General features: G+C 42.2%; 1 protein-coding gene and 1 long non-coding RNA gene across 2 annotated transcripts in view; both read right to left on the bottom strand.

Moving 5' to 3' along the window:
- LOC311142290 (glycerophosphodiester phosphodiesterase domain-containing protein 5-like) overlaps positions 1-27,591 on the bottom strand; it is a 61,029-nt gene that overhangs the window by 19,341 nt on the left and 14,097 nt on the right. Inside the window, exon 2 of the mRNA XM_084177911.1 lies at positions 154-338. Within this exon, the coding sequence (XP_084034037.1) occupies positions 154-273 (120 nt within the window). The 5' untranslated portion in view covers positions 274-338. The remainder of the gene's footprint in view (positions 1-153; positions 339-27,591) is intronic.
- Positions 22,256-26,075, bottom strand: LOC311142502. The gene is made up of 3 exons (XR_014614329.1): positions 25,616-26,075; positions 22,638-24,844; positions 22,256-22,506 (listed from the first exon to the last, which is right to left on the bottom strand). It is a non-coding gene; the product is annotated as an uncharacterized lncRNA (long non-coding RNA).

Here is a 27,591-nt window from a genome sequence, read left to right on the forward strand (position 1 = left end):
TCCAGGCATGTTGCCAGCAGGTGCATTTAAAGGTCAGGACTATCTAGCTCTCAGACATTCCACTGATTGGTACAAGAAGAGAACGTACAAATACACCCATCATTTGTCCACAACAGAACATCTTGTGACATTTGCAGAAGTCTTGTCTCTCACCTTGGAGCTGTTGTCATGGGAACGCTGGTAGCGTTTCCAGCGGCAGCCATAGATCCCAGTGAGGAAGGACAAGCACAGCTGCTTCTCATAGACCTGCTGCAAGGGTTGGTGCTTCACCATGCTCCTTCAGCCTCGGCTCGCCACCGGTCCGCTAGCATCCCACACTGAACAGGGAACAGGGAACGCTGCAGGAGAAAAATTAGATAAGATAATTCAAGAATGGAGAAATAATATGGAGAGGAGAAAGTAGAAGGAAAAAAAAAACTTGAAGGAAGATAGGCGTAAAGGAAGTTGTTGTCAGAGTGTTTGTGTAGGAGACCATTTATTACATTTTCCAGTTACTCAACATGGTGCCTGTCTTTCCAGTAACTGAACTCCATGGTGATCGTTGTGAGGAACAACAGGAACCCTATAAAACCTGCATGAATACTTTGACTTAGTCATGTAAGGGGTAGTCGGGTTGTGGATCAGTGGATTGGTTGCTCTCTCTGCTAGTGTTGGGCGGTATCCTGATTTTCATACCTTCATACCGTTCCTGTACCATACTGGGTATACAGTATTACAGTCAGTGCACACAAGGGGCATATATATATAAATCGGAAAGTATTCAGACCCCTAGACTTTTTCCACATTTTGTTACGTTACAGCTTTCTTCTTCTAAAATGGATTCAATTGTTTTTTTCCCCCCTCATCAATCTACACACAATACCCCATAATGACGAAGCAAAAACAGCTTTTTATACATTTTTGCAAATGTATTAAAAAATAAAAATGGAAATATCACATTTACCTAAGTATTCGGACCCTTTACTCAGTACTTTGTTGGAGCACCTTTGGCAGCGATTACAGGCTCGAGTCTTCTTGGGTATGACGCTACAAGCTTGGCATACCTGTATTTGGGGAGTTTATCCCATTCTTCTCTGCAGATCCTCTCAAGCTGTCACACCCTGACTCTGGGGACTCGTATTTGTTGAGTCAGGGTGTGTATTTTTCTGTGTGGTATGTTCTATGTTGCATTTTCTATGTTTAGATCTAGATCGTGTAGATCTATGTTGGCCGGTGTGGTTCCCAATCAGAGGCAGCTGTAGCTCGTTGTCTCTGATTGGGGACCATACTTAGGTAGCCTATTGGCACTAGTGGGTTGTGGGATCGTGTTCCGTGTTAGGTATGTTTGTTTTGTGTACCTTGGACTTCGTGTTGTTTGTTATTTTGTCGTTTAGTTTAATATGTAATAAACATGTACGCATATCACGCTGCGCCTTGGTCCGTCCCGTTCATCAACGATCGTGATAGAAGATCCCACCAGACCTGGACCAAGCAGTGTGCAGAGGAGGAGCAGAGAGGATGGACTTGGCAGGAGATGAGAGAGGATCTGGCAAGAAAGAGGGAGGCCCTGATCAGGGTGGAGAGGCAATCCCCAAAAAATGTTTGGGGGGGCACACGGTGTGGACGACGAGGCAGCAGGAGGCCGCGACAGGGCGGATCCGCTGGTTAGTAGAGGAGGCCACCAGATTAAGGGGGCCATTGGTTCAGAGGGAGCAGAAGGAAAGTGTAGAGGCACGGCGAGAGGAGCTGGTTAGGCAGCAGAAGGAGCGGGGGTTAATGAAGGAACCCAGTCCCGCTCCTCGCACCAATCAAGTGGTGCGTGTCGTCAGTCCGGTCCGGCCTGTTCCTGCCCCTCGCACCAAGCCAGTGGTGCGCGTCGCCAGCCCGGCCCGGCCCGTTCCTGCCCCTCGCACCAAGCCAGTGGTGCGCGTAGCCAGCCTGGCCCGGCCTGTTCCTGCCCCTCGCACCAAGCCAGTGGTGCGCGTCGCCAGCCCGGCCCGGCCTGTTCCTGCCCCTCGCACCAAGCCAATGGTGCGCGTCATTTGTTGTTTTGTCATTGTGTTTATTCTGAAAAATAAACATGTACGCATATCACGCTGCGCCTTTGTCCGTCCCGTTCATCAACGATCATGATACAAGCTTTGTCAGGTTTGATGGGGAGTGTCACTGCACAGCTATTTTCAGGTCTCTCCAGAGATGTTCGATCGGATTGAAGTCCGGGCTCTGGCTGGGCCACACAAGGACATTCAGAGATTTGTCCCAAAGCCACTCCTGTGTTGTCTTGGCTGTGTGCTTAGAGTCATTGTCCTGTTGGAAGGTGAACCTTCACCTCAGTCTGAGGTCCTGAGCGCTCTGGAGCAGGTTTTCATCAAGGAGCTCTCTGTACTTTGTTCCGTTCATCTTTCCCTCGATCCTGACTAGTCTCCCAGTCCCTGCCGCTGAAAAACATCCCCACAGCATGATGCTGCCACCACCATGCTTCACCGTAGGGATGGTGCCAGGTTTTCTCCAGGCGTGACGCTTGGCATTCAGGCCAAAGAGTTCAATCTTGGTTTCATCAGACCAGAGAATCTTGTTTCTCATGGTCTGAGAGCCCTTTAGGTGCCTTTTGGCAAACGCCAAGCGGGCTGTCGTGCCTTTTACTGAGGAGTGGCTTCCGTCTGGCCACTCTACCATAAAGGCCTGATTGGTGGAGTGCTGCAGAAATGGTTGTTCTTCTGGAAGGTTCTCCCATCTCCACAGAAGAACTCTGGAGCTCTGTCAGAGTGACCATCAGGTTCTTGGTCACCTCCCTGACCAAAGGCCCTTCTCCCCCGATTGCTCAGTTTGGCCGGGAGGCCAGCTCAAGGAAGAGGCTTGGTGGTTCCAAACTTCTTACATTTAAGAATGATGGAGGCCACTGTGTCCTTCGGGACGTTCAATGCTGCAGAAATGTTTTGGTACCCTTCCCCAGATCTGTGCCTCGACACAATCCTGTCTCAGAGCTCTACGGATAATTCCTTCAACCTCATGGCTTGGTTTTTGCTCTGACATGCACTGTCAACTGTGGGACCTTATATAGACAGGTGTGTGCCTTTCCAAATCATGTCCAATCAATTTAATTTACCACAGGTGGACTCCAATCAAATTGTAGAAACATCTCAAGGATGATCAATGTAAACAGGATGCATCCAAGCTCAATTTCGAGTCTCATAGCAAAGGGTCTGAATACTTATGTAAATAAAGTATTTATGTTTTTAAAAACCTGTTTTCGCTTTGTCATTATGGGGTATTGTGTTTTAATTAATCAATTTTAGAATAAGGCTGTAACGTACCAAAATGTGGAAAATGGAAAGGGGTCTGAATACTTTCCGAATGCACTGTATATATTTTTAAAATATTTATACAATAATTTTTTTGTTTGGGGTCCCAACAAATGCTAACAAATTACTAGCAAATTCCCATAGCGGACACTAGCTAAATGCTAACAAGCACAAGCAAAAATAAACAAATTGCAAGGACAGACAACCCAGCTCATAAAGTTATACAAATATCTTGAAAGGCTACTCACAGTTTGCTGCATGCACAAAACAAATATTAAACAGCAGGGATGTTGATCCAGGAGGGGATTGATTGTCTCTGCTATAACGAAGAAGCTTAATATTGCCATCTAGCCACTTAGCTAGTAAGTTAGTAAACCAAATGCATAGCTGGAGCCCTGAGCTGGACATAATTTATTTGGCACATCTAGTTATAAGCAGTGGCATAGCACACACCCCACATCCCCCACAAGGCGGTGGGCTTAGAGCTTTTGCAGGCCCCTTTAGGGGGACGGTATTGAAAATCATACCGTCTGTATTTCAAAATACCCCGGTATACGGTATATCGCCCAAGACTACTCTCTGCCATGTTTTACTACTCATGGTTACTCTGTCACCCAAATCCTCAAACCATCCTATGATTAATGTGTTCTTGGCAACCAAGGACACATCAGCACATTTCACAATGGTCTGTTAAAATAACAGCATGCCCGAGAAAGAGGCCCAGCACGTCCAGCTCCCATTCGCCTCATCCTTCTCAAAATATTGGTTGTCTTGGTTGTGTTTAAAAATGTCCTCTTGGCAAAGAGAGTTCTTTCACACCCCTCTGGAGAAGATGGAAACCTTTCCTCTAATTTCAAACACTTCTGTTCTGGAGTCACTGACTGTCCATCGTTTGTTGTATTACTCTCTGGTTCAACACTTTCATCTTGACAATAATTTAAACAGCAGTATACGACATTACCGTAAACAATACCTTTTAAAGTGGCTCAATGCAACTACTGTAGTATGAACCTTTCTCATGGCTTCTTGTTACACAGACACAACACAAAAGGGTCAATTGTCTACAGTTGCTAAACATGAGTCGATTTTGTGAACCAGTGATCTTTAGTTATCTTTCTAGCTGCAGTTGGACGCACAGCCAAAATAGCCTAGAAGCCATAGACCAGAAGTATTAACCTGTAAACAGAGCACACCTCCAGGAGTTAGTAGTTACAGCATACAAACACCACTCAAATATTTATGAGCAATAAACAAACAAGAAACTGGAGAGGTCTCCTGACATAGCAGAGATGGCAGGTAAAACATACTCACATTATTAATATAAAGCTGGGTAAAGCAGCCTAGTCCCATAGTAAATGAGTGAACAATCTCAAGTTTCAGCCTTCCCATCAATTATTATTAACTCGGCACCCAGAACCAAATCAGCTGAGGCTGTCACAAGAGACTACGCCAAACCACATGTGATACACTTTCCAACACTCAATAAAAGTATTGATTACTTCTAAAACAGAACATGATTGCACTTTTGGTCCATTATATCTTCTAGGCAGTGAAATAAAACAGGTCTCACAGCTGGAGATTGCATGTGGCTGGCTAACACATATACAACTTATGTGTGACCATCTGGTTGTCTGGGAACCCTAACAACAAACTATGAACACTTCAACATCAGTAACATCGTCCACACAACTTAATAGTAATAAAGGCAAAGAAGCTACATTCAATAAGAAAAAAACTATAGAGAAACTAAAAAGGAGTAGTTCACTATTTTACAACCTGATGTTAGATACATATTTCCTCACCCTGAAAGTAGTCTATGAGCCAGGAGAAACTGCAATCCATGGTTCAGTTTTCTTTAAACAGCCATTAGAAAACATCAGCTAACTTTAGCCACTGCTAGCTAAAAATCTATGGAAGTGATGGGGGCATGTGAGCATGTTACAAAAAATAATGTCCAGATTGCCTGAAATCAGTTCAAATCAACTCCATATTTGGTTTCATACTACTTTAAAGTGATTAGGCAATAAATAAATAAACATGCTCACATGCCCCCCATCACGTCCATAGATTTTTAGCTAGCGGTGGCTAAAGTTAGCTAACCCTAGGTTTTGTATTGAAGTCAATATACCCAGAGGAGGACAGAAAATAGCTGTCCTCTGGCTACACAATGGTGCTACCCCAGAGAGTGCTGTTGAGGCTACTGAAGACCTTCATTGCAAAACAGTGCGTTTTAAGCAGTTATTTGGTGACATCTGAATATACTTAGCATAGTTTTATCCAAACCTTTTTTAATGTTTCACTATTTTAATTTTTATGAAATTCACTGAGTAGGATGGTCCTTCCCTTACTCCTCTGAGGAGCCTCCACTGGTATGGTCGGTGTCGCTACTTTTCAGGTTATCATCGCAGCTCTAAACATCAGCGGCATCCTCTTAGTTTTTCCCGACCTCAAGCTGAAAATCAATCCTACATGAGAACTAACGGTATCAATCATTGCCAACAGCTACATTTCCACTATCTCCTCCACTCTGTTGATTTACCATGCCAGCCTAAACGAGATAAGCACGGAAATATTGATTGGTCTTTTTAATCACACCAGCGGACCGGGTGAGTGTCAGTGTTCTCTCAGTGAATGGCTGTCACATGAGGACATAGAACAGTGACAGGAGCCCATTTCCTGGGTAATCTTCCTAGACAAAGACAGCAGTGAATTTTCCCCTGTTCCTTATCTCCTAACAGACAGATTCTCAGAACGGAGAAATAGAGAGAGACTGAGATTGAAGACATGAGTGGCTGGAAGCTGCACACGCTTAGAAAAAAAAGGTGCTATCTAGAACCTAAAAGACTTATTTGGCAGTCCCCATAGGTCCCGTGTGGCTCAATTGGTAGAGCATAGCACATGCAACACCAGGGTTGTGACTTTGATTCCCACGGGGGACCAGTATGAACAAATACTGTAAGTCGCGCTGGATAAGAGTGTCTGTAAAATGACTACAATGTAAAATGAGAACCCTTTTTGGTTCCAGGTAGAACCCTTTTGGGTTCCATGTAGAAACCTTGGTTCTACATGGAACCCAAAAGGGTTCTACCTGGGTCCAAAAAGGGTTCTCTTATGGGGACAGCCGAATAACCCTTTTGGAACCTTTTTTTCTAAGAGTGTAGCTGTATGGTCTGGTTTCCTCAGCTCAGCTAAGTTTGTGTACAGCTACTGTACCAGGTTCACTGTTTCCATTTTATACTTTTCTTTGCCTGTTTTGCATGTTATTTTGGCATTAATACATGTCACATATCAGTTTGCAAACAATGTAAAAAATAATAATCATTGAGTTAATAAAGCCGCATACAAACATGGCCTTTTTTTTGCTTCCTTGAGTATGGCAGCTCCAAAATGCAGGTGTTTCAGCCTAGCTCAGTGCTTTCTGTGGTGTTGGGGCAGCCAGCGGAAAATACGTAGGGGTTGGTAATGTTCTGTAGTTGCACTGTGATTGGCTCAGTGTTCTGCCACTCATGGGGATACTATGTCACTGCAGAATCTACAGGGAGAGCTTGAAAATTCAAGCCCCTTGGGTGCTGCCATAGATTTACATTAGAAGTGCCAATCAGGGCCTACCGAGTGGCGCAGCACTCTAAAGCACTGCATTGGAGTGCTTGAGGCGTCACTACAGACCCGGACGTGACCGGGAGTCCCATTGGGCGGCGCACAATTGGCCCAGCGTCGTCCTGGTTAGGGGAGGGTTTGGCCAGGGGGGCTTTACTTGGCTCATCGTGCTCTATCAACTCCTTGTGGCGGGCTGGGCGCCTGCAGGCTGACATTGGTCGTCAGTTGAACGTGTTTCCTCTGACACATTGGTGTGGCTGGCTTCCAGGTTAAGCGGGCGGGTGTTAAGAAGCACGGTTTGGCGGGTCATGTTTCAGAGGACGCATGGCTTGACCTTCACCTCTCCTGTTGGGGAGTTGCAGCGATGAGACAAGATCGCAATTGGGGGTAAAAAAAAAAGAAGTGCCCATCCAAGAAGGCTCAAGGTTATTGGCCACAGATAAAATCTACTGTGGCTTTGATTGGACTGATCATGTCAACATCATACTTTCAAAATCTTAGCTAGAAAGCAGTCCTTATCATGAATCAAGTTGACAATCTCCTGGCAAATCCTTTTCAATCCTTGTCATATGAAGAGAAATTATAGATAAAACGTATCGGTGCTCATCGGCTATTGGATATAAACATTACACAACAAGTTGTAAATCACAAATTCAACAAGGAGTGGTTTGGAAGGAATCAGTGGCTAACTGCAAGCTTTGCAAAGCAATCACTAGCCTGCTATTCAGTGGAGAGGGTGTGTGGTCCAAGTCTGGGTTTAAGGGTCTCTTTTCTAAGCTTAAAAGGATAAACATTCACTCGCAACACAGAAAAGCCAGAAAAGGTTCAATCCAACATGACTTCTGCCGTGTTTAAAACAACTGGAAACTGGGAAATATCAGACTTCAGTGCGTTCAAGACAACTGGGAACTCTGAAAAAAATAATCTCTGACTGGGAAAATAAGTTTTGAACGATCATACAACTCGGAATTCCAAGTCGGGAACTCAGGCTTCTTTCTAGAACTCCGACCTGAAGATCACTGACGTCATGATTCAACCTGTTTTTTTTTCTTCTTGTTCCCAGTTGTCTTGAAGCACCATAAATCCAGAGAATGCCAGACTTTGATGACAAAGTGTGATGACAAAATTTGTCCACAAGAAGGACAGCCGCGCCACCGTCCTGTTCAAGTGAGCAAAGCACAACAAGGTGAGTTCAAAAATGTATTGTATGCTGCTGCATAAATGATGTAATATGCCAGGGATATATTTATACTATAGCTAAGAAAGTAATACTATGCTAAATGGCATATGATATTATTATATTATAATACTAACTGTATGTTGTGTAGTAAGCTGTTAGTAGCCCATGTGCCTCACCCTAATAATTTGGTCCCTTTCCCCCTCATAATTTAGCCTACTGTTCTGACTTGGTGGTGCACATGTAGCCTATAACCTGTTTTAGAGAAATGTAATCATTGAATATTGTAAGAGCTTTCATTGTCTGCTTATATGCCCCCTTTATTTATCCTACGGTTCTGACGTAGTGTACAGGACCAACGGTCCATGTTGAATTCTGTCGCTGTACATTTCAAAAGTTCTGAACAAATAGTTACATTGACTACGTCCATCCTAGCTCGCTCATTAATGTCTTCATCGAAATTACGGATTGCCTCTTATCCGCTCGTCGTTCCCTTATGCCATAGTTTGTACATCTCAATTGTCAGTAGAAACCACATTTGTTTAAGCAAGTCAGCCATATCAGCTATGCTTTTTAGAAAGGCAGTAAATGAGGCTGAATGAACTGTTTCACTGCCAGACAAGGCTCTGCTGATAGCCAGGTGTAGTGATGGTAAGGATTCTCTCCATGGTGCTGAAAAGAAAGCTCTGCTGTTGGGACAGCTTTATGTCAGCCCTAACAGTTTTTGGGCACCGTTTGTCACTGTTATAGTGCAATTAATATATTGTTTCGTGTTGTGTTGTGTAGTGGCTTTGCTGGCATGCATCTAAAAACATTTTGTCTTTGTTTGCCCCACCAAGATTTACACGCTAAAAAGCCCACTGAACCTTTACCTTTCCAAAGCAATACCAGCCTAAGGAGGAGCTAATCATATGAGGTGTAGCTTCTTTCTTTGCTATAGTTCACCAGCAAGTAGGGATCCATGTGTCATTGCAAACACAGAAATGCTTCTATGCTAGATACAGTGGGGGAAAAAAGTATTTAGTCAGCCACCAATTGTGCAAGTTCTCCCACTTAAAAATATAAGAGAGGCCTGTAATTTTCATCATAGGTACACGTCAACTATGACAGACAAATTGAGATGTTTTTTTCCAGAAGATCACATTGTAGGATTTTTAATGAATTTATTTGCAAATTATGGTGGAAAATAAGTATTTGGTCACCTACAAACAAGCAAGATTTCTGGCTGTCACAGACCTGTAACTTCTTCTTTAAGAGGCTCCTCTGTCCTCCACTCGTTAATGGCACCTGTTTGAACTTGTTATCAGTATAAAAGACACCTGTCCACAACCTCAAACAGTCACACTCCAAACTCCACTATGGCCAAGACCAAAGAGCTGTCAAAGGACACCAGAAACAAAATTGTAGACCTGCACCAGGCTGGGAATACTGAATCTGCAATAGGTTTGAAGAAATCAACTGTGGGAGCAATTATTAGGAAATGGAAGACATACAAGACCACTGATAATCTCCCTCGATCTGGGGCTCCACGCAAGATCTCACCCCGTGGGGTCAAAATGATCACAAGAACGGTGAGCAAAAATCCCAGAACCACACGGGGGGACCTAGTGAATGAACTGCAGAGAGCTGGGACCAAAGTAACAAAGCCTACCATCAGTAACACACTACGCCGCCAGGGACTCAAATCCTGCAGTGCCAGATGTGTCTGCCTGCTTAAGCCAGTACATGTCCAGGCCCGTCTGAAGTTTGCTAGAGTGCATTTGGATGATCCAGAAGAGGATTGGGAGAATGTCATATGGTCAGATGAAACCAAAATAGAACTTTTTGGTAAAAACTCAACTCGTTGTGTTTGGAGGACAAAGAATGCTGAGTTGCATCCAAAGAACACCATACCTACTGTGAAGCATGGGGGTGGAAACATCATGCTTTGGGGCTGTTTTTCTGCAAAGGGACCAGGACGACTGATCCGTGTAAAGGAAAGAATGAATGGGGCCATGTATCGTGAGATTTTGAGTGAAAACCTCCTTCCATCAGCAAGGGCATTGAAGATGAAACGTGGCTGGGTCTTTCAGCATGACAATGATCCCAAACATACCGCCCGGGCAACGAAGGAGTGGCTTCGTAAGAAGCATTTCAAGGTCCTGGAGTGGCCTAGCCAGTCTCCAGATCTCAACCCCATAGAAAATCTTTGGAGGGAGTTGAAAGTCTGTGTTGCCCAGCGACAGCCCCAAAACATCACTGCTCTAGAGGAGATCTGCATGGAGGAATGGGCCAAAATACCAGCAACAGTGTGTGAAAACCTTGTGAAGACTTACAGAAAACGTTTGACCTGTGTCATTGCCAACAAAGGGTATATAACAAAGTATTGAGAAACTTTTGTTATTGACCAAATACTTATTTTCCACCATAATTTGCTAATAAATTCATAAAAAATCCTACAATGTGATTTTCTGGATTTTTTTTCTCATTTTGTCTGTCATAGTTGACGTGTACCTATGATGAAAATTACAGGCCTCTCTCATCTTTTTACCGTATAATAGTGTAACCGAAGACCGTCATGAAAATAAAATAACTATCATAACCTTTTTTTTGTGTGGAACGAACAGCTGGGACAGCCGGGTATTCGTGTATTTGAGTCCATTTCCGAGGTAACATAGACTCTTTACAACGTAATGAAACTTTGTTGCTCCTTGCTGAAACAATCAAGGTGTTGTAACAAAGTATTTGATAGCCTAGGCAACGCCCCACTCCCTACAGCAGCACAGCACATGCAGTCAGGAGTGGAGGAGAGGAGAAAATGTGCTTCTTAAAAAAAGTGCTATTCAAACTATTATAACAGTGACCGCCAGAGTGCGAATTATACCGTGACATTCAGGGGTGTCTATTTTCTTTCCACAGGACCTCCTATGTGCACATGCATAAACATTATCTATGGGCCTAATAGTAAAGACATGTTATTTAACTGTATATTTTTCTTTTTGCCATGGCCCCGTGTAGCTCAGTTGGTAGAGCATGGTGCTTGCAACGCCAGGGTTGTGGGTTCATTTCCCACGGGGGGTCAGTATGAAAAAATGTATGCACTCACTAACTGTAAGTCACTCTGGATAAGAGCGTCTGCTAAATGACTAAAATGTAAAACACAACCAGTCATGATGTTTTCGTCTTATTGTCAAACAAATATGCTACCTGCGCATGTTCATCCACTCCAAAATAATTCCATCTTCCAATCAGTGCACTGTGCACTCGCGCCATTTGATGAATGGAAAAAGACATCTGTTACAAAACACCAAAAAGTAATGATATTCGGCGATTGTCATTGGGTCTACACTCTTAGCCTGAATTAACTGATGTGTCTTGCTGATAAAAGGACCTTTTTTGTAGAAAGTAAAGTTGGGACAACTGAAACGGGGCTGAGATACGGGACTGTCCCAGGATGACAAGTAAAGATAGAATTCAAGCTATATTAGATCAAATCCAGACAGTAACTATTATTTTAGCAGGTGACCTAAATTATACATTCGATAAGATTGACAGACATAGTAATAAAAAAAGGCACATTTAGGGAGCCTCCAAAGAGGCTGAAAATGTTCATCTTTACAAATAATTTCCAGGACACCTGGAGATTATTTTTCCCAACTACAAAAGACTACTCCTTTTCTTCTCCAAGTAAGAAAAGCTATTCAAGAATTACTTTAAAAAATGCACTCAACAATTTACTGGATTCAGAAACTCATGATATAGTGATATCGGATCATTCTCCGGTATCATGTTTAATTACACCAACAGAAAATACACTTAGCGACAGAGTTTGGAGAATGAACAGAGCGCATCTTCTGGACATTAAATGTATTATATGTAAACAAAATATATAAACCTTTACAAATGTAGACATACAGGACAGAGAAAAGCCGAGCCCCGATATAATTTGGGATGCCTTTAAGGCGTACATTAGGGGGATGATAATATCATACTCTGCAAAAATGTAATCTGATTTAGAAATTTAAATTACATTTTAAAAAATCACTATCTTAGAAAAAGCCTATAAAAAATATTTACAAGGTAAAAATCTCGCAGCTCTCACAAAACTAATACACGCTAAATTAGAAACAACAATGTGATTAATGACAATTTTAAAAGCTTCTATGAAAATGTATATAAATCAGAATTAAACAACAGTTGGACGGATCCTATAGCCTTCTTAGACTCAACAACTCTGAAGCAATTATCAGCAGACAACAAATAATCACTAAAAACAGAGATCACCCAAGAATAAATATTAGATACTGTTAAAACATTCGCACTGAGAAAAGCACCAGGGCCCGTATCCTTAAAGATTCTGAGAATCCTCTCAGAGAGCTCCTAACTTAACCTAAAAATTCCTTGCCAGGAGTTTTAGCTTAGAAGTGATTCCAGAACATTTTCAGTGAACTCTGAGCCAGGAATGGATGAAAAATCCTATCTTAGTGAGGAGGTGTGGTTGACCCCGTTGCTAGGTATGAGTCATCATTTCAAAAGCCGTGATTGGTTGATCCTACAAGTTTGATGAAAATGAACTTTTGGTGATAATGAGCAAAGGATGTACCCTCAAATCAATAAACATAATTATACACTCTAATCTTATGCAGACTATAATTGTAAATAATATTTCACATTCAAGAAAATATCTGGAAAATGAATAGTAAGCTGTAGGGGTTATAGCCTAACATTAGAATCTAAAATATGTGAAAACTTAAGCTCATTACACCCTGTTCAAATAATGATTTGTGTCTCATTTGCTCATATTAATATCCTAGCTGGCATATTTTGTACTTTCACTTCCATATGGACCCCATTGAAAACAAGATGGCCTATCTCAAGGGGCTGTCCTTAATGAAGTAGAAATTGCAACGTTACAACTCAGTGTGAACTTAACGAGGGTAACACAGCTCAGCTTTTAACAATGTCTGTGATTGCTGGCTGGTCTATTTATGAAGGCTTGTTAACAAATATCCTACAAACACAGAAAATTGAGAAAAAAAGGAATCGCAAGCCGAACTGGACTGAGGAGCAAGGTTTGTTGCTGGCCCAGTTGGTGAACGAACATAAAGGTATGTTACGAGGAAAATTTGGCCCAACTGTCACTAGCCAAGGCAAGAGGCGCGCCTGGGACACAATATCCCAAACAATCAATGCCTCTTTTCCACTGGTGGTGCGGACAGGCGACGATTGTGAGAAAAGGTGGTATGTGCTGCAGTCCAAGGCAAAAGATGAGATTGCAGCACACAAGCGGGAATCCTCACTCACAGGTGAGCAAAATACTATGGCCTACCACATAATCTGGCAATTTGCTCCTGCTGGCAAAGTTAATTTACATGCCTAAGTACTGTGTTCATTGACTGTTTCTTTCTAGGGGGTGGACCACCTGCAAAGCGGCTGTCCCAGGTGGCCGACACTGTCTTTCAAGTCCTGGGACACTCTGAGGTCAGTGTCACCGGGCTGCCAACAGGCATTGACACGTCAATGATGCAGGCCCTTGAAATGCAGCAAAGGTAGGACACAGGGTTATTCATATCAACAGTGTTTATTCATTGCAGAAGCCATTTCATGTGTTATCCATGCTCATTGTATTAAATTAATTTAATCAAAACAATAATTAAACTAGGCCTATGTATTTCTGTAGCATGGAGCCATCACAAGAACCGGGCCCATCAAGTTTGCCGCCTGAACCATCTGCAGCTGCTACTCAGGATAGCCCGGCGGATCAAACACCATTCCCATCCGCAGCACCTGCTCCATCAGCATCCCTGCAGGAGAGAAGATTGCAACTCACAATTGATGTGTTTGAACAACAAAAAAAAGTCCTTTCCCTTCAGGAGGAGTACTACCGCCTTAAAATTGAACACCTAAAAAATAAACCATTTAGAGATTGTGTTCTGTGTCTTGCATTTAACAGTTGCAGGTGATGTGCAGTAAAACTGTGGTAGTTCTTAATACCATCACAAGTTCTCAAATGACATGGGGCTACAGCTTGCCTGAAATGTAAATTTGTGAAGTTTGCCCTGTAAGGCAGTCCACTCTGGGCTAGGTTCCCCTGTGGAATGTGAATATCTTCTTCACCACCATCCTCATCGTTGTCTCCATCCTCATCCTCATCGCCATCCTCCAGAGGTTCTGCAATCTGTCTAACCTTGCAAATATTGTGTAATATTGCACAGGCTATGATGAGTTTGCTGACTTTTTCAGGCCTCAGCCGCACCTCTCTGTGGAGAACATGAAAGCGCCTCTTAAGCTGGCCTATGCCACGCTCCACCACCGCTCTTGTTGTCTTGTGGGCCCTACAATAGAATACAGACCTTTAATTATTTGATGGAAATATTGCACTACTTGGATGCTCTAACATATTGCTTGCATTTCATTTCCATGATTTTTGTATTGTTTGGCTTACCTGTTATAGTTTAGTTGGGGCCCTTGGCGTGGCTGGAGGTAAGGTGTAAGGAGCCATGGTTTGCATGGGTAGCCACTGTCCCCTAACAAGTGGCAATTAGCTGGCACATAGCGTCTCTCAAAAAGCTGTCTGATGCCACTCTCGGAGAGCATTCTCGCATCATGTGTGGAGCCTGGCCATTTAGCCACAATGTCCAAAATCTTCCAGGCCGCATTGAACACTATTTGCACATTGATGCTGTGGAAATTCTTCCTGTTAACAAAGACAGCCTCGTCCTCTGATGGCGCAATTATTCTCACATGTGTTCCATCAATTACACCCACAACGCCAGGGAATCCTGCAATGTCCATAAATGCCCTTTTATGTGTGTGTAAAGTGCGGGCATCCAGCGGGAATGAAACAAATTGTGTCACAATATTAGGTTGTGACAAAGCTGTCAGTGTTTGGGTGATGACTCTGCTGACGGAGGATTGGGACAGACCCAAGTCATCACTGCTGCATTGTTGCATTTTCCCTGTTGCCAAATACCTCAGGGTTGTGATTACTTTCTTCTCCGGTGTAATAGCGTTGTGGCGTCGAGTTGGTGAAGTAATTGCATCTCTAAGGAGATCCACCACAAACATGATTCCTGCACGATCCAATCTGTAGCGTCTCAATAATTCCCTGTCATCCAGTGTTTGCAGGACATCTCTCCTGCCTCCTCTGTTGGCCATTTTGTGCAGCTGCTTAGGGTAACTCCTAAGCCACTAAAAGTCCTCTTCCCTGCTCTTAGCAGATCTCGCCTTAGGAGCCCTTTTAAGCGCTAGGACTCTTGAGGAATAGCTTTTATATTAACTGGGATTTTCGTGTCACTTTTAGGGGAAATTCTAAGAAAACGTCATGCCTCTGAGAATTTTCTTAGAATTTGGCCGCTAGGAGCCACTTTTTGCACAAAAATTCTTTAGAGATACGGGCCCAGGAATGGATTGCTTTCCCATAGAATTCTATTCAAAATGTTGGGCCAAAGGGCTATTTACACAAATGACAACACGTCACTAAATTCAGTACTTCCTAGTTCCATGCATCAAACAGTTATTTCAGTTATATTAAAACCAGGAAAATCTGGAGAGGTCCTGCTGATTATAGACCCATAAGTTTAATAAATTCAGACAAAATAATAACAAAGCCTATAAGCAATAGAATGGCAAAAGTCTTACTAGACTTGATACATATCAATCAAACAGGGTTTATTAAAAATAGACACTTACAAACAAATACAAGAACATGTTTCAGTTTAATACAATACACAACAAAAACAAGATATAGATTCATCAATAATGGCTGTTGATGCCGAAAAGGCTTTTGACCGTCTTGAATGGCCTTTCTATTCAAAACTTTAGAAGCTTTCAACTTTCCAGCTGAAATAATAAAAGTAATAAAAATGTTGTATAAATGTCCTTAAGCAAAAATATACACAAATAATAAATAATCTGATTGAATTGCTTTAGAAAGGGGCACAAGACAGGGATGTCCCCTCTCCCCCCTCCTGTTTGCACTGGCAATTGAACTGCTTGCAGAAATAATTAGACAGGACCCAAACGTAACAGGTATCAGTATTGGTAACATGAATATAAACTAAACTTATTTGCAGATGATCTCCTGATATACCTGACCAATATTGAAAACTCAATGCCCCCTTTGGTAAAAATATTTTCAGAATACTAAAAAATCTCAGGATATAAAAGTAACGTGAAAAAATAAAGTAATAACTCACGATCTACAGCAATCCATTAAGTGGACCACAAAAAATATGAAATACTTAAGATGCTTAATAAGTGACAACAAACAACAAATAGAGTACCAGTCAAAAGTTTGGACACACCTACTCATTCCAGGGTTTTTCTTTATCTTTACTATTTTCTTCATTATAGAATAATAACGAAGACATCAAAACAATGAAATAACACATATGGAATCATGTAGTAACCAAGAAAGTGTTAAACAAATCAAAATATATGTTATATTTGAGATTCTTCAAAGTAGCCATCCTTTGCCTTGATTACAGCTTTGCACACTCTTGGCATTCTCTCAACCAGCTTCATGAGGTAGTCACCTGGAATGCATTTCAATTAACAGGTGTGCCTTGTTAAAAGTACATTTGTGGAATTTATTTCTTTCTTAATGCATTTGAGCCAATCAGTTGTGTTGTGACAAGGTAGGGGTGGTATTATGGCAAGAACAGCTCAATAAGTCCATATTATGGCAAGAACAGCTCAAATAAGCAAAGAGAAACGACAGTCCATCATTACTTTAAGACATGAAGGTCAGTCAATACGGAACATTTCAAGAACTTTGAAAGTTCCTTCAATTGTAGTCGCAAAAACCATCAAGCACTATGATGAAACTGGCTCCCATGAGGACCGCCACAGGAAAGGAAGACCCAGAGTTAGCTCTGCTGCAGAGGATAAGTTCATTAGAGTTACCAGCCTCAACTGTTCAGAGGAGACTGCGTGAATCAGGCCTTCATGGTCGAATTGCTGCAAAGAAACCACTACTAAAGGACACCAATAATAAGAAGAGACTTGCTTGGGCCAAGAAACACGAGCAATGGACATTAGACCGGTGGAAATCTGTTTTTTGGTCTGATGAGTCCAAATATGAGATTTTTGGTTCCAACTGCCATGTCTTTGTGAGACGCAGAGTAGGTGAACGCATGATCTCCGCATGTGTGGTTCCCACCGTGAAGCATGGAGGAGGAGGTGTGATGGTGTGGGGGTGCTTTGCTAGTGACATTGTCAGCGATTTTTTTGAATTCAAGACACACTTAACCAGCATGGCTACCACAGAATTCTGCAGCGATACGCCATCCCATCTGGTTTGCGCTTAGTGGGACTATCATTTGTTTTTCAACAGGACAATGACCCAACACCTCCAGGCTGTGTAAGGGCTATTTGACCAAGAAGGAGAGTGATGGAGTGCTGCATCTGATGACCTGGCCTCCACAATCCCCCAACCTCAACCCAATTGAGATGGTTTGGGATGAGTTGGACACACAGAGTGAAGGAAAAGCAGCCAACAAGTGCTCAGCATATGTGGGAACTCCTTCAAGACTGTTGGAAAAGCATTCCAAGTGAAGCTGTTTGAGAGAATTCCAAGAGTGTGCAAAGCTGTCAAGGCAAAGGGTGGCTACGTTGAAGAATTTGTTTAACACTTTTTTGGTTACTACATGATTCCATATGTGTTATTTCATAGTTTTGATGTCTTCACTATTATTATACAATGTAGAAAATAGTAAAAATAAACACTTGCCTGGTCGTTTGTCAATACCCCAGACAGTTTTTAGGTCCATTGTTTGAGTATTTAGATAAGCTGATTCTACACCCGTCTTCCCCATAGAAACTCCATGCAACATCAAAGTCCAACATAATATCTCCCAAAGACACCGCTCTGGCCTCCCATGACCACCATAGTCCTTACTTTCTCTGCACAATTTTTCAGCTAACTTATTTTAGTAGCCACATTTTTACCAACGTATTTTGTTATTTTCATATTGAAATCCAGGAGGTTGATTAATGCGCACCGCGAGTCAGTACCTACGTCGGGACTTCCGAGGTGGACGTGGTTGAAGGACGTAAACAATCATTTTCTGTTCTCACTCCCTCACAGTATTTGCTGCCCTCATCAAATGTAATTAGAGTAAAGAATGTCAGATCCAGAATGAAGAGGAAATTGGAGACCTGCCTTATTTTCAGAATGGTACTCTTGTGCCATATCGGTTTGAGACGGATTATACTGAGGCTGAGTTGTTCCATTTGCGGCTGACCGAGAGAAATTAGCTAGAGAGAGACAGGAGAGAGAAATGAGCTGGAGAGAGACAGAAGCCAGCAGATGTTGAGGAAACACAGGCTTTTCCCAGAACGCATGGTGACTGGTGGTGCAGTTGCGGGAGATGCCTACCTCTATCAACAGACACTGAATGTCTCAGCTGTAAAGAATGGGATCAGCTTTTTCCGATAATGGAGGAGGTAGAACATCAGACTGACAATGCAGCAGAAGATGGTATGTGTGTAATTAATTTATTGTCTCTCATCAACCCTGGTGTGCTGGAGACTTTCTTCAGAATGCCCAGGATCAACTGGAAACGTTGTGCCACACCTGACGGTCTCAATGGGAAGCTCTCTGAAGCGTAAGTGTTTTGGCTAATATTATTCACAGGCAATGTTCCCTCTAATCTGGGCCCGTGTGTGGGTGACGCGCAGAATAACTATCAGCCCGCGCAGAGAAGCACGAGACTGAACTTCACTCAACTTTCTAGTTTTCCCCTTTAGTTAACACTATCAATGTTTCCATCTACTGTGATCAAATCAACGCAATATTAGCCACTTTCAATGCAACATACCAAAACAAAACGAACTATGCAAGATATTTTCTTGTAGGCAGGGCGCATTGGAGTAGGATTCTATTGTATTGACAGGCATGACTCAGGCCCACACTACACAGACCGGTGCTCCATAACCAATCAGTAGCTGCAGTATCCCTATCGGCAAATAGACCATTGCCATATATGGATCTGTGCCATTCACTTTGAACTGGACTGTGTTTAGTGGTCGCGAGTAGATGCGCTTGTTTTGAGATCAAAGCAAGAGGGACAAGTGGATAAACAGGTTAATGTCAATCCCTACAAGTTTTCTTCAAAAGTCTCATGGAATGTAGGCCTACATTGAACCCCACACATTGGCGGCTACTATAGGCTGAATGATAGAACAGCTATTTCAATGTTAAAATATTATGGGATGCATTTTATCCATTGTTTTTAATTGTAGGCCACTTACGTTATGATCAAATAGCCACAGTAGCCTACTTGGCCACTGTTATAACTGTAACTTAAAGGAGGTACAGCCTCAGTGTTCACAGTAAATGCGCGCCAGACGTTGCACAGAATTTTGACAACATTCAAGTTTGTGCTCAGCAGACCTGAAATTTGCTCAGTGCAGAAAAAAATGAGAGGGAACATTGCTCAGAGGATATTTATATTGCTCTCTAAGATGAAAAAATATAGCCTACCTAATGACACCCTTCCAACTGTATTTTCGAGTATCCTGCCTACACCCCATCATTTAACTGGCTACTGTAGTCCCCTTCAAGTTTGTCTGACAATGATGACATGCTGGCTAGGTAAACAGTGTCTAGATCGAGTGGATGCACAGCATAGAAATTGAATGTATAGGATGCGCACTTCACAATCTGGGTCTACATAAACAAGAATTTAGATTACCAAACAGTGTAAAAAGTATAAAGTCAATAGTGCTTGTAGAGAATAACATTTACTTGCAATTGCCAGTCTAGCTTTTATACCAATAATATCCTAACTAGTCTGTAAACCCACGCAAAAGAGAAAGAAAAACAGCCTCACACTGACCACTAAACCCCTTTGAACAATGAGTTGGCTATACTGTACATTCTTCAAGTATACATTCTTCAAGTATACAAGACCAAGAGAGCCGCCAATAGTATTGTGGCATGTAGCCTATCAGTTAGAATTTTGGGCCAGTACCCAAATTATTGCTGGTTCGAATCCCTAGCCGACAAGGTGAAAAATCTGTCTATGTGCCCATAAGCAAGGCACTTAATCCCAACTGCTCCTGTTAGTTGCTCTGGATAAGAGCATCTGCCAAATTACCTAAATGTAAATGTATGTGCCATCATCAATACGGCTTATAAATGAAAATGCTTAATGATCCCTGAGCCTGTTATATTTTATGTTGTATAGGCCTAGGCCTTTTTATGTTCTTGATTGTTGTACATAACATTGTCATGTATTTATTTTCTGTCTCTCTAGACCAGGGTTCTTCAATTCCGGTCCTGGAGGGCCGAAACACCTCTGTTTTTCATCCTCTCCTTTTAATCAGGGGCTAATTCAGACCTTGGACACCAGGTGAGTGCAATTAACTACCAGGTAGGAATAAAAAACAGAAGTGTTTCGTCCCTCCAGGACCGGAATTGAAGAACCCTGCTCTAGACAATGCAGACTGGTCTCTTATCGGATCACCCTGGAGTGGATGCTTAGGGGAGAACATCTAGGTCGAGGCCAACGACGGTTACTCCTCAGCCTCTGTTGTTGTGGAAACAATTACATCCAACTACCCTGACCCCAACAGCAGCTACATTGGATTCCAGGAAGTTGAGGAGGCTTATAGCGCCTTACACGAATAACATTTTGAAGAAATAACATTGTAGTCTAAACATTTTTATAAACTATTTTATGTTATTATAAAAACAACAATTACACAGTTACTATGCCATTCACACTGTCACTCAGTTAGACCAGGGCCCGTATCTCTAAAGAATTTTTGTGCAAAAAGTGGCTCCTAGCGGCCAAATTCTAAGAAAATTCTCAGAGGCATGACGTTTTCTTAGAATTTCCCCTAAAAGTGACACGAAAATCCCAGTTAATATAAAAGCTATTCCTCAAGAGTCCTAGCGTTTAAAAGGGCTCCTAAGGCGAGATCTGCTAAGAGCAGGGAAGAGGACTTTTAGTGGCTTAGGAGTTACCCTAAGCAGCTGCACAAAATGGCCAACAGAGGAGGCAGGAGAGATGTCCTGCAAACACTGGATGACAGGGAATTATTGAGACGCTACAGATTGGATCGTGCAGGAATCATGTTTGTGGTGGATCTCCTTAGAGATGCAATTACTTCACCAACTCGACGCCACAACGCTATTACACCGGAGAAGAAAGTAATCACAACCCTGAGGTATTTGGCAACAGGGAAAATGCAACAATGCAGCAGTGATGACTTGGGTCTGTCCCAATCCTCCGTCAGCAGAGTCATCACCCAAACACTGACAGCTTTGTCACAACCTAATATTGTGACACAATTTGTTTCATTCCCGCTGGATGCCCGCACTTTACACACACATAAAAGGGCATTTATGGACATTGCAGGATTCCCTGGCGTTGTGGGTGTAATTGATGGAACACATGTGAGAATAATTGCGCCATCAGAGGACGAGGCTGTCTTTGTTAACAGGAAGAATTTCCACAGCATCAATGTGCAAATAGTGTTCAATGCGGCCTGGAAGATTTTGGACATTGTGGCTAAATGGCCAGGCTCCACACATGATGCGAGAATGCTCTCCGAGAGTGGCATCAGACAGCTTTTTGAGAGACGCTATGTGCCAGCTAATTGCCACTTGTTAGGGGACAGTGGCTACCCATGCAAACCATGGCTCCTTACACCTTACCTCCAGCCACGCCAAGGGCCCCAACTAAACTATAACAGGTAAGCCAAACAATACAAAAATCATGGAAATGAAATGCAAGCAATATGTTAGAGCATCCAAGTAGTGCAATATTTCCATCAAATAATTAAAGGTCTGTATTCTATTGTAGGGCCCACAAGACAACAAGAGCGGTGGTGGAGCGTGGCATAGGCCAGCTTAAGAGGCGCTTTCATGTTCTCCACGGAGAGGTGCGGCTGAGGCCTGAAAAAGTCAGCAAACTCATCATAGCCTGTGCAATATTACACAATATTTGCAAGGTTAGACAGATTGCAGAACCTCTGGAGGATGGCGATGAGGATGAGGATGGAGACAACGATGAGGATGGTGGTGAAGAAGATATTCACATTCCACAGGGGAACCTAGCCCAGAGTGGACTGCCTTACAGGGCAAACTTCACAAATTTACATTTCAGGCAAGCTGTAGCCCCATGTCATTTGAGAACTTGTGATGGTATTAAGAACTACCACAGTTTTACTGCACATCACCTGCAACTGTTAAATGCAAGACACAGAACACAATCTCTAAATGGTTTATTTTTTAGGTGTTCAATTTTAAGGCGGTAGTACTCCTCCTGAAGGGAAAGGACTTTTTTTTGTTGTTCAAACACATCAATTGTGAGTTGCAATCTTCTCTCCTGCAGGGATGCTGACGGAGCAGGTGCTGCGGATGGGAATGGTGTTTGATCCGCCGGGCTATCCTGAGTAGCAGCTGCAGATGGTTCAGGCGGCAAACTTGATGGGCCCGGTTCTTGTGATGGCTCCATGCTACAGAAATACATAGGCCTAGTTTAATTATTGTTTTGATTAAATTAATTTAATACAATGAGCATGGATAACACATGAAATGGCTTCTGCAATGAATAAACACTGTTGATATGAATAACCCTGTGTCCTACCTTTGCTGCATTTCAAGGGCCTGCATCATTGACGTGTCAATGCCTGTTGGCAGCCCGGTGACACTGACCTCAGAGTGTCCCAGGACTTGAAAGACAGTGTCGGCCACCTGGGACAGCCGCTTTGCAGGTGGTCCACCCCCTAGAAAGAAACAGTCAATGAACACAGTACTTAGGCATGTAAATTAACTTTGCCAGCAGGAGCAAATTGCCAGATTATGTGGTAGGCCATAGTATTTTGCTCACCTGTGAGTGAGGATTCCCGCTTGTGTGCTGCAATCTCATCTTTTGCCTTGGACTGCAGCACATACCACCTTTTCTCACAATCGTCGCCTGTCCGCACCACCAGTGGAAAAGAGGCATTGATTGTTTGGGATATTGTGTCCCAGGCGCGCCTCTTGCCTTGGCTAGTGACAGTTGGGCCAAATTTTCCTCGTAACATACCTTTATGTTCGTTCACCAACTGGGCCAGCAACAAACCTTGCTCCTCAGTCCAGTTCGGCTTGCGATTCCTTTTTTTCTCAATTTTCTGTGTTTGTAGGATATTTGTTAACAAGCCTTCATAAATAGACCAGCCAGCAATCACAGACATTGTTAAAAGCTGAGCTGTGTTACCCTCGTTAAGTTCACACTGAGTTGTAACGTTGCAATTTCTACTTCATTAAGGACAGCCCCTTGAGATAGGCCATCTTGTTTTCAATGGGGTCCATATGGAAGTGAAAGTACAAAATATGCCAGCTAGGATATTAATATGAGCAAATGAGACACAAATCATTATTTGAACAGGGTGTAATGAGCTTAAGTTTTCACATATTTTAGATTCTAATGTTAGGCTATAACCCCTACAGCTTACTATTCATTTTCCAGATATTTTCTTGAATGTGAAATATTATTTACAATTATAGTCTGCATAAGATTAGAGTGTATAATTATGTTTATTGATTTGAGGGTACATCCTTTGCTCATTATCACCAAAAGTTCATTTTCATCAAACTTGTAGGATCAACCAATCACGGCTTTTGAAATGATGACTCATACCTAGCAACGGGGTCAACCACACCTCCTCACTAAGATAGGATTTTTCATCCATTCCTGGCTCAGAGTTCACTGAAAATGTTCTGGAATCACTTCTAAGCTAAAACTCCTGGCAAGGAATTTTTAGGTTAAGTTAGGAGCTCTCTGAGAGGATTCTCAGAATCTTTAAGGATACGGGCCCAGGGATTTACAAACATGTTCCTGGGGAGCAACCGTCTTGTAGGTTTTCACTCCAACAGGTGATCTTGATTAGGGTTGGGTTGGAATGAAAAGCTATAGGACGGTAGCTGTCTAGGTACAAGGTATGTACCGGTACCCCCCTCGTTATTGTTATGTAATTTTATTGTGTTACTTTGTATTTTTTACTTTAGTTTATTTAGTAAATATTTTCTTAACTCTATTTCTTGAACTGCATTGTTGGTTAAGGCCTTGTAAGTAAGCATTTCACGGTTCGGCGCATCTGACAAATAAAATTCGATTTTTTTTGTATATAGCCAAGTTATCATTACTCATTGTGTATTTATTATTACGTGTTATTACTTTTCTATTATTTCTCTATTTTCTCTCTGCATTGTTGGGAAGGGCCCGCAAGTAAGCATTTCACTGTTAGTCTCCACCTGTTGTTTTCGAAGCATGTGCCAAATAAAATGTGATTTGATGACAACACTAGACAGCCATTGCAAGTGTACCCATGAGTTGACCAGTAAAATCGCCAGGGTTAGAGATTCCAAGCCTGTTCTATTCATTCTGATCTCTATGCCCATGAGCTTACCGGAATGAATACACCCCTGAGGTATAGAATGGTGCTTTTCCAGGTGATCTACATAGCAGTCACACTGCACGCAGCCAACAATGATTGCATGACATTTTATTGATGGCATTCCACAACATCCCACTGCCATCATTAGGCCAGCTTAAGTTAGTTGCAAAGTTAGGCTGAAAAGTTTTGCCACCAGCTCCTCCTTGGTTGTTTTTTCAACCGGGGCAATGTTGGGAGGTAGGTCTGGTGTGTCAACTTTGAAGTCTGGGTCTTTGTATATGATCTGTTTATCTTCCCGTCGCTTGACAGCCTGCTGGACCAGTCGTGTTCTAAAGTTGAATGTCTTCTGTTCAGACACTCTTCTCTACCCAGTCCTTGGCCTGTTTGGAATACTCCACACAGTTTCTCGGATCTCCTGAAAGATGTGTAACAGAATAACAAAACAAAAAATAGAAATTAATCCTAATTAGTCTTTCCTAGCATCCTCCTAAACAAGTATTGGAGGAGGCATGAGTGGAGGAACATTGGGTCCCCTCTTTGAAAAGGGTGTGAAAAGGATACAAAGATAGAAGATGTGAGAAATTGAACAAAGATCAAATCCGAGACAGTATGGTTCATTGTCCTATCCTCATGTCTGTTCCACCACCCCTCTCCTTCTTCCATTCCCTCCCAGGCAGGTATAAACAGAAAGAGTGATTGGTGATGTTGGCTGGTATAAAACAGAGTCAGGCATTACATGTCAATTCAGGGCATGAGCTGATATTCTAAATGTTTTAATTGAAATAACGTAAAGGTTGGCCTAGTTTGTTGTCATTACAACTCATGCACCAGCTAGGGCCAGAGCCATATATTTAATATATATGGCTCTGGCTAGGGCTGTGTCCTACTCATCGACCTTAACTAGGGCAAGGCATTTTATGCAAAAAAATCGCATTACAGAATACTGTGATGCCTAGTAGAAAATAATATACTTTTCTTATCAGCAACATTATAATGAAAAAGGGAATTGCATCACAAAGCAAACTAAACAAAACAGTCAGTAGAACCGGATAACGTTACCATTAACAGTAGTAGCTAAGCTAAAAACACAACAAAGTTGTTCAGGATATGGCAAACAAATAACGTTATAAATTACTTTGTGGTGACTAGCTACTGGTGTTAGCAACTTAGCTAGCTAGCAACATACCTTGAATGGTTGGAGCTTTCCCGTTCATGGTGGAAAGACGGTGGGAACAGAACCCGGTTTCAACCGGTCCCCATTGTAGTGAGTGGCCACAAAGTGACGGTACGATCAACCGCAGCTGGTGATTGACTTCAGGCGTCATATTGACACCATAAACAGGATGTCGGATGGCCTGCAGCCATGCCTGACAGAAAGCTCCATCGCGGTCAGGAAAAGAGTGAAAATGTGTCATGTATTTGTATCGCACCCGGGTACAATGCACTTCATTTTGGCCAACGTCATTCAGCTACTCGACTACTAACGTTATTCGCTAACTACTAACTTTACTTCAGAGATTACTAACCGCTAGCCTAGCTAGCTAACATCTTTATTTACTTCCTTTCATTCTGATTTCCTTTCTTGAAGACCAATAATAAGACGCCCCTTCGTCCCACCTCCTGTAATTATCAATTTTAGAACCACGAAGAAGAGTATCTACCAGATTACAGACTACATGAAATACCTTTGAGCTAGCATGAAGTAGGTCTTTGTTTTTTATAGTTTTTACAATAAACAACACTTTTTATTTGGTAATTCAATGCCGAGACACCAATCGTTGTTAATGTAACAACAAATACACCGTTTTCAATGCATTTTAGGTAATTTCGGAAATTCTGCATTTTGATATAAAAATACAGAAATCTAAATACTCACAATGGACCTAAAAACTGTCTGGGGTACTGACAAACAGCCAGGCAATTGTTATAAAGGGCGCAGAAATGTTTTGGGGTGAACTTACCCTTTAATGAAAAAACACACTTAATCCAGTATAAACTAATGTATAGAATTTATTATCCAAGAGACAAAATTCACAAATTGTACAGCACAATGGCAGAGTCATGTTTTAAGTGTAAAACGAATGACTCAATAATCCATGCATTCTGGGAATGCTATAAAGTCCGGACGTTGTGGGCGGAACTAGAAAGTTGGCTGTCAGAAGTATTACAATGTACACTTACTTTTAGTCCGTCTGTCTGGCATATGGGGGTGTAGTGAGATACCCTATGGGTTGGACGATTCTCTTCTCACCACTCATCTTGAAATAACGTATATTAAAAACGTGGAAATCAATCAATCCGCCATTATTAACACAATGGAAAAATCTAATGATTTATTATTTAAATACAAAATGGTGCAGTTTCAGGCCATTTGGCGGAAAGTGATGCAGGCGCTGGAGATGGAGTTGTGAGCTAGTGGGTCTGGGCAGGTGTGATGTAGTTGATGTTTGTATGATGTTGTTGTTTGTACAGTATGTGTATGTTTTGTATTGTTATAAAATATAAAATAAAATCGTACAAAAAATATATATGAAAAGGGACTGAGATACGGGACTGTCCCATGATGACGAGTAAAGCCACATGGATAAAAAAAAAGATCAGTGAGGAAAATGTTGAAATTCAACCCACCGGAGCCGTTCGATTTCTCACAGCCGTCGGCATGGCCGATCTGGAGACAACTTTTTTCCAGTTTTCGAGTGGCATCGAAACTGGATAAAAAGACCGGCGTGGTGCAGGTGAATTCACTACTTTATGCAATGAGGAAAGATGCAGAGATTGTCTACAATACATTCTCCTTTGATTACTTGAATGATGAGTTCGACTATGATTTGGTGATCGAAAAACTGAATAAACATTTGTGCCACGGCGCAACGTGATTCACGAACGAGAATGTTTCCATAAACAGATTAAAAAAGGGGGAGAGACAGTGGAATCTTTTGTGAGGAATCTGTCTGAGCTAGCTGAACACTGCGAGTTTGGAACTACAAAGGACAAATTAATAAGGGACAAGATTGTGATTGGCATTATGGACAGTGATGTTTCACAAAAGCTACAGCTCGAGCCAGACTTGACACTGGAGAAGACGATACAAATGGCCCCAGCATTACAACAAACATTCTAAGCAGACTGCAGGCGGCCAGAACAAACAGTTTAAGCAAAGAA

Source organism: Coregonus lavaretus (assembly GCF_964263955.1).
Source record: "Coregonus lavaretus genome assembly, chromosome: 15".
Lineage (NCBI taxonomy): Eukaryota > Metazoa > Chordata > Actinopteri > Salmoniformes > Salmonidae > Coregonus > Coregonus lavaretus.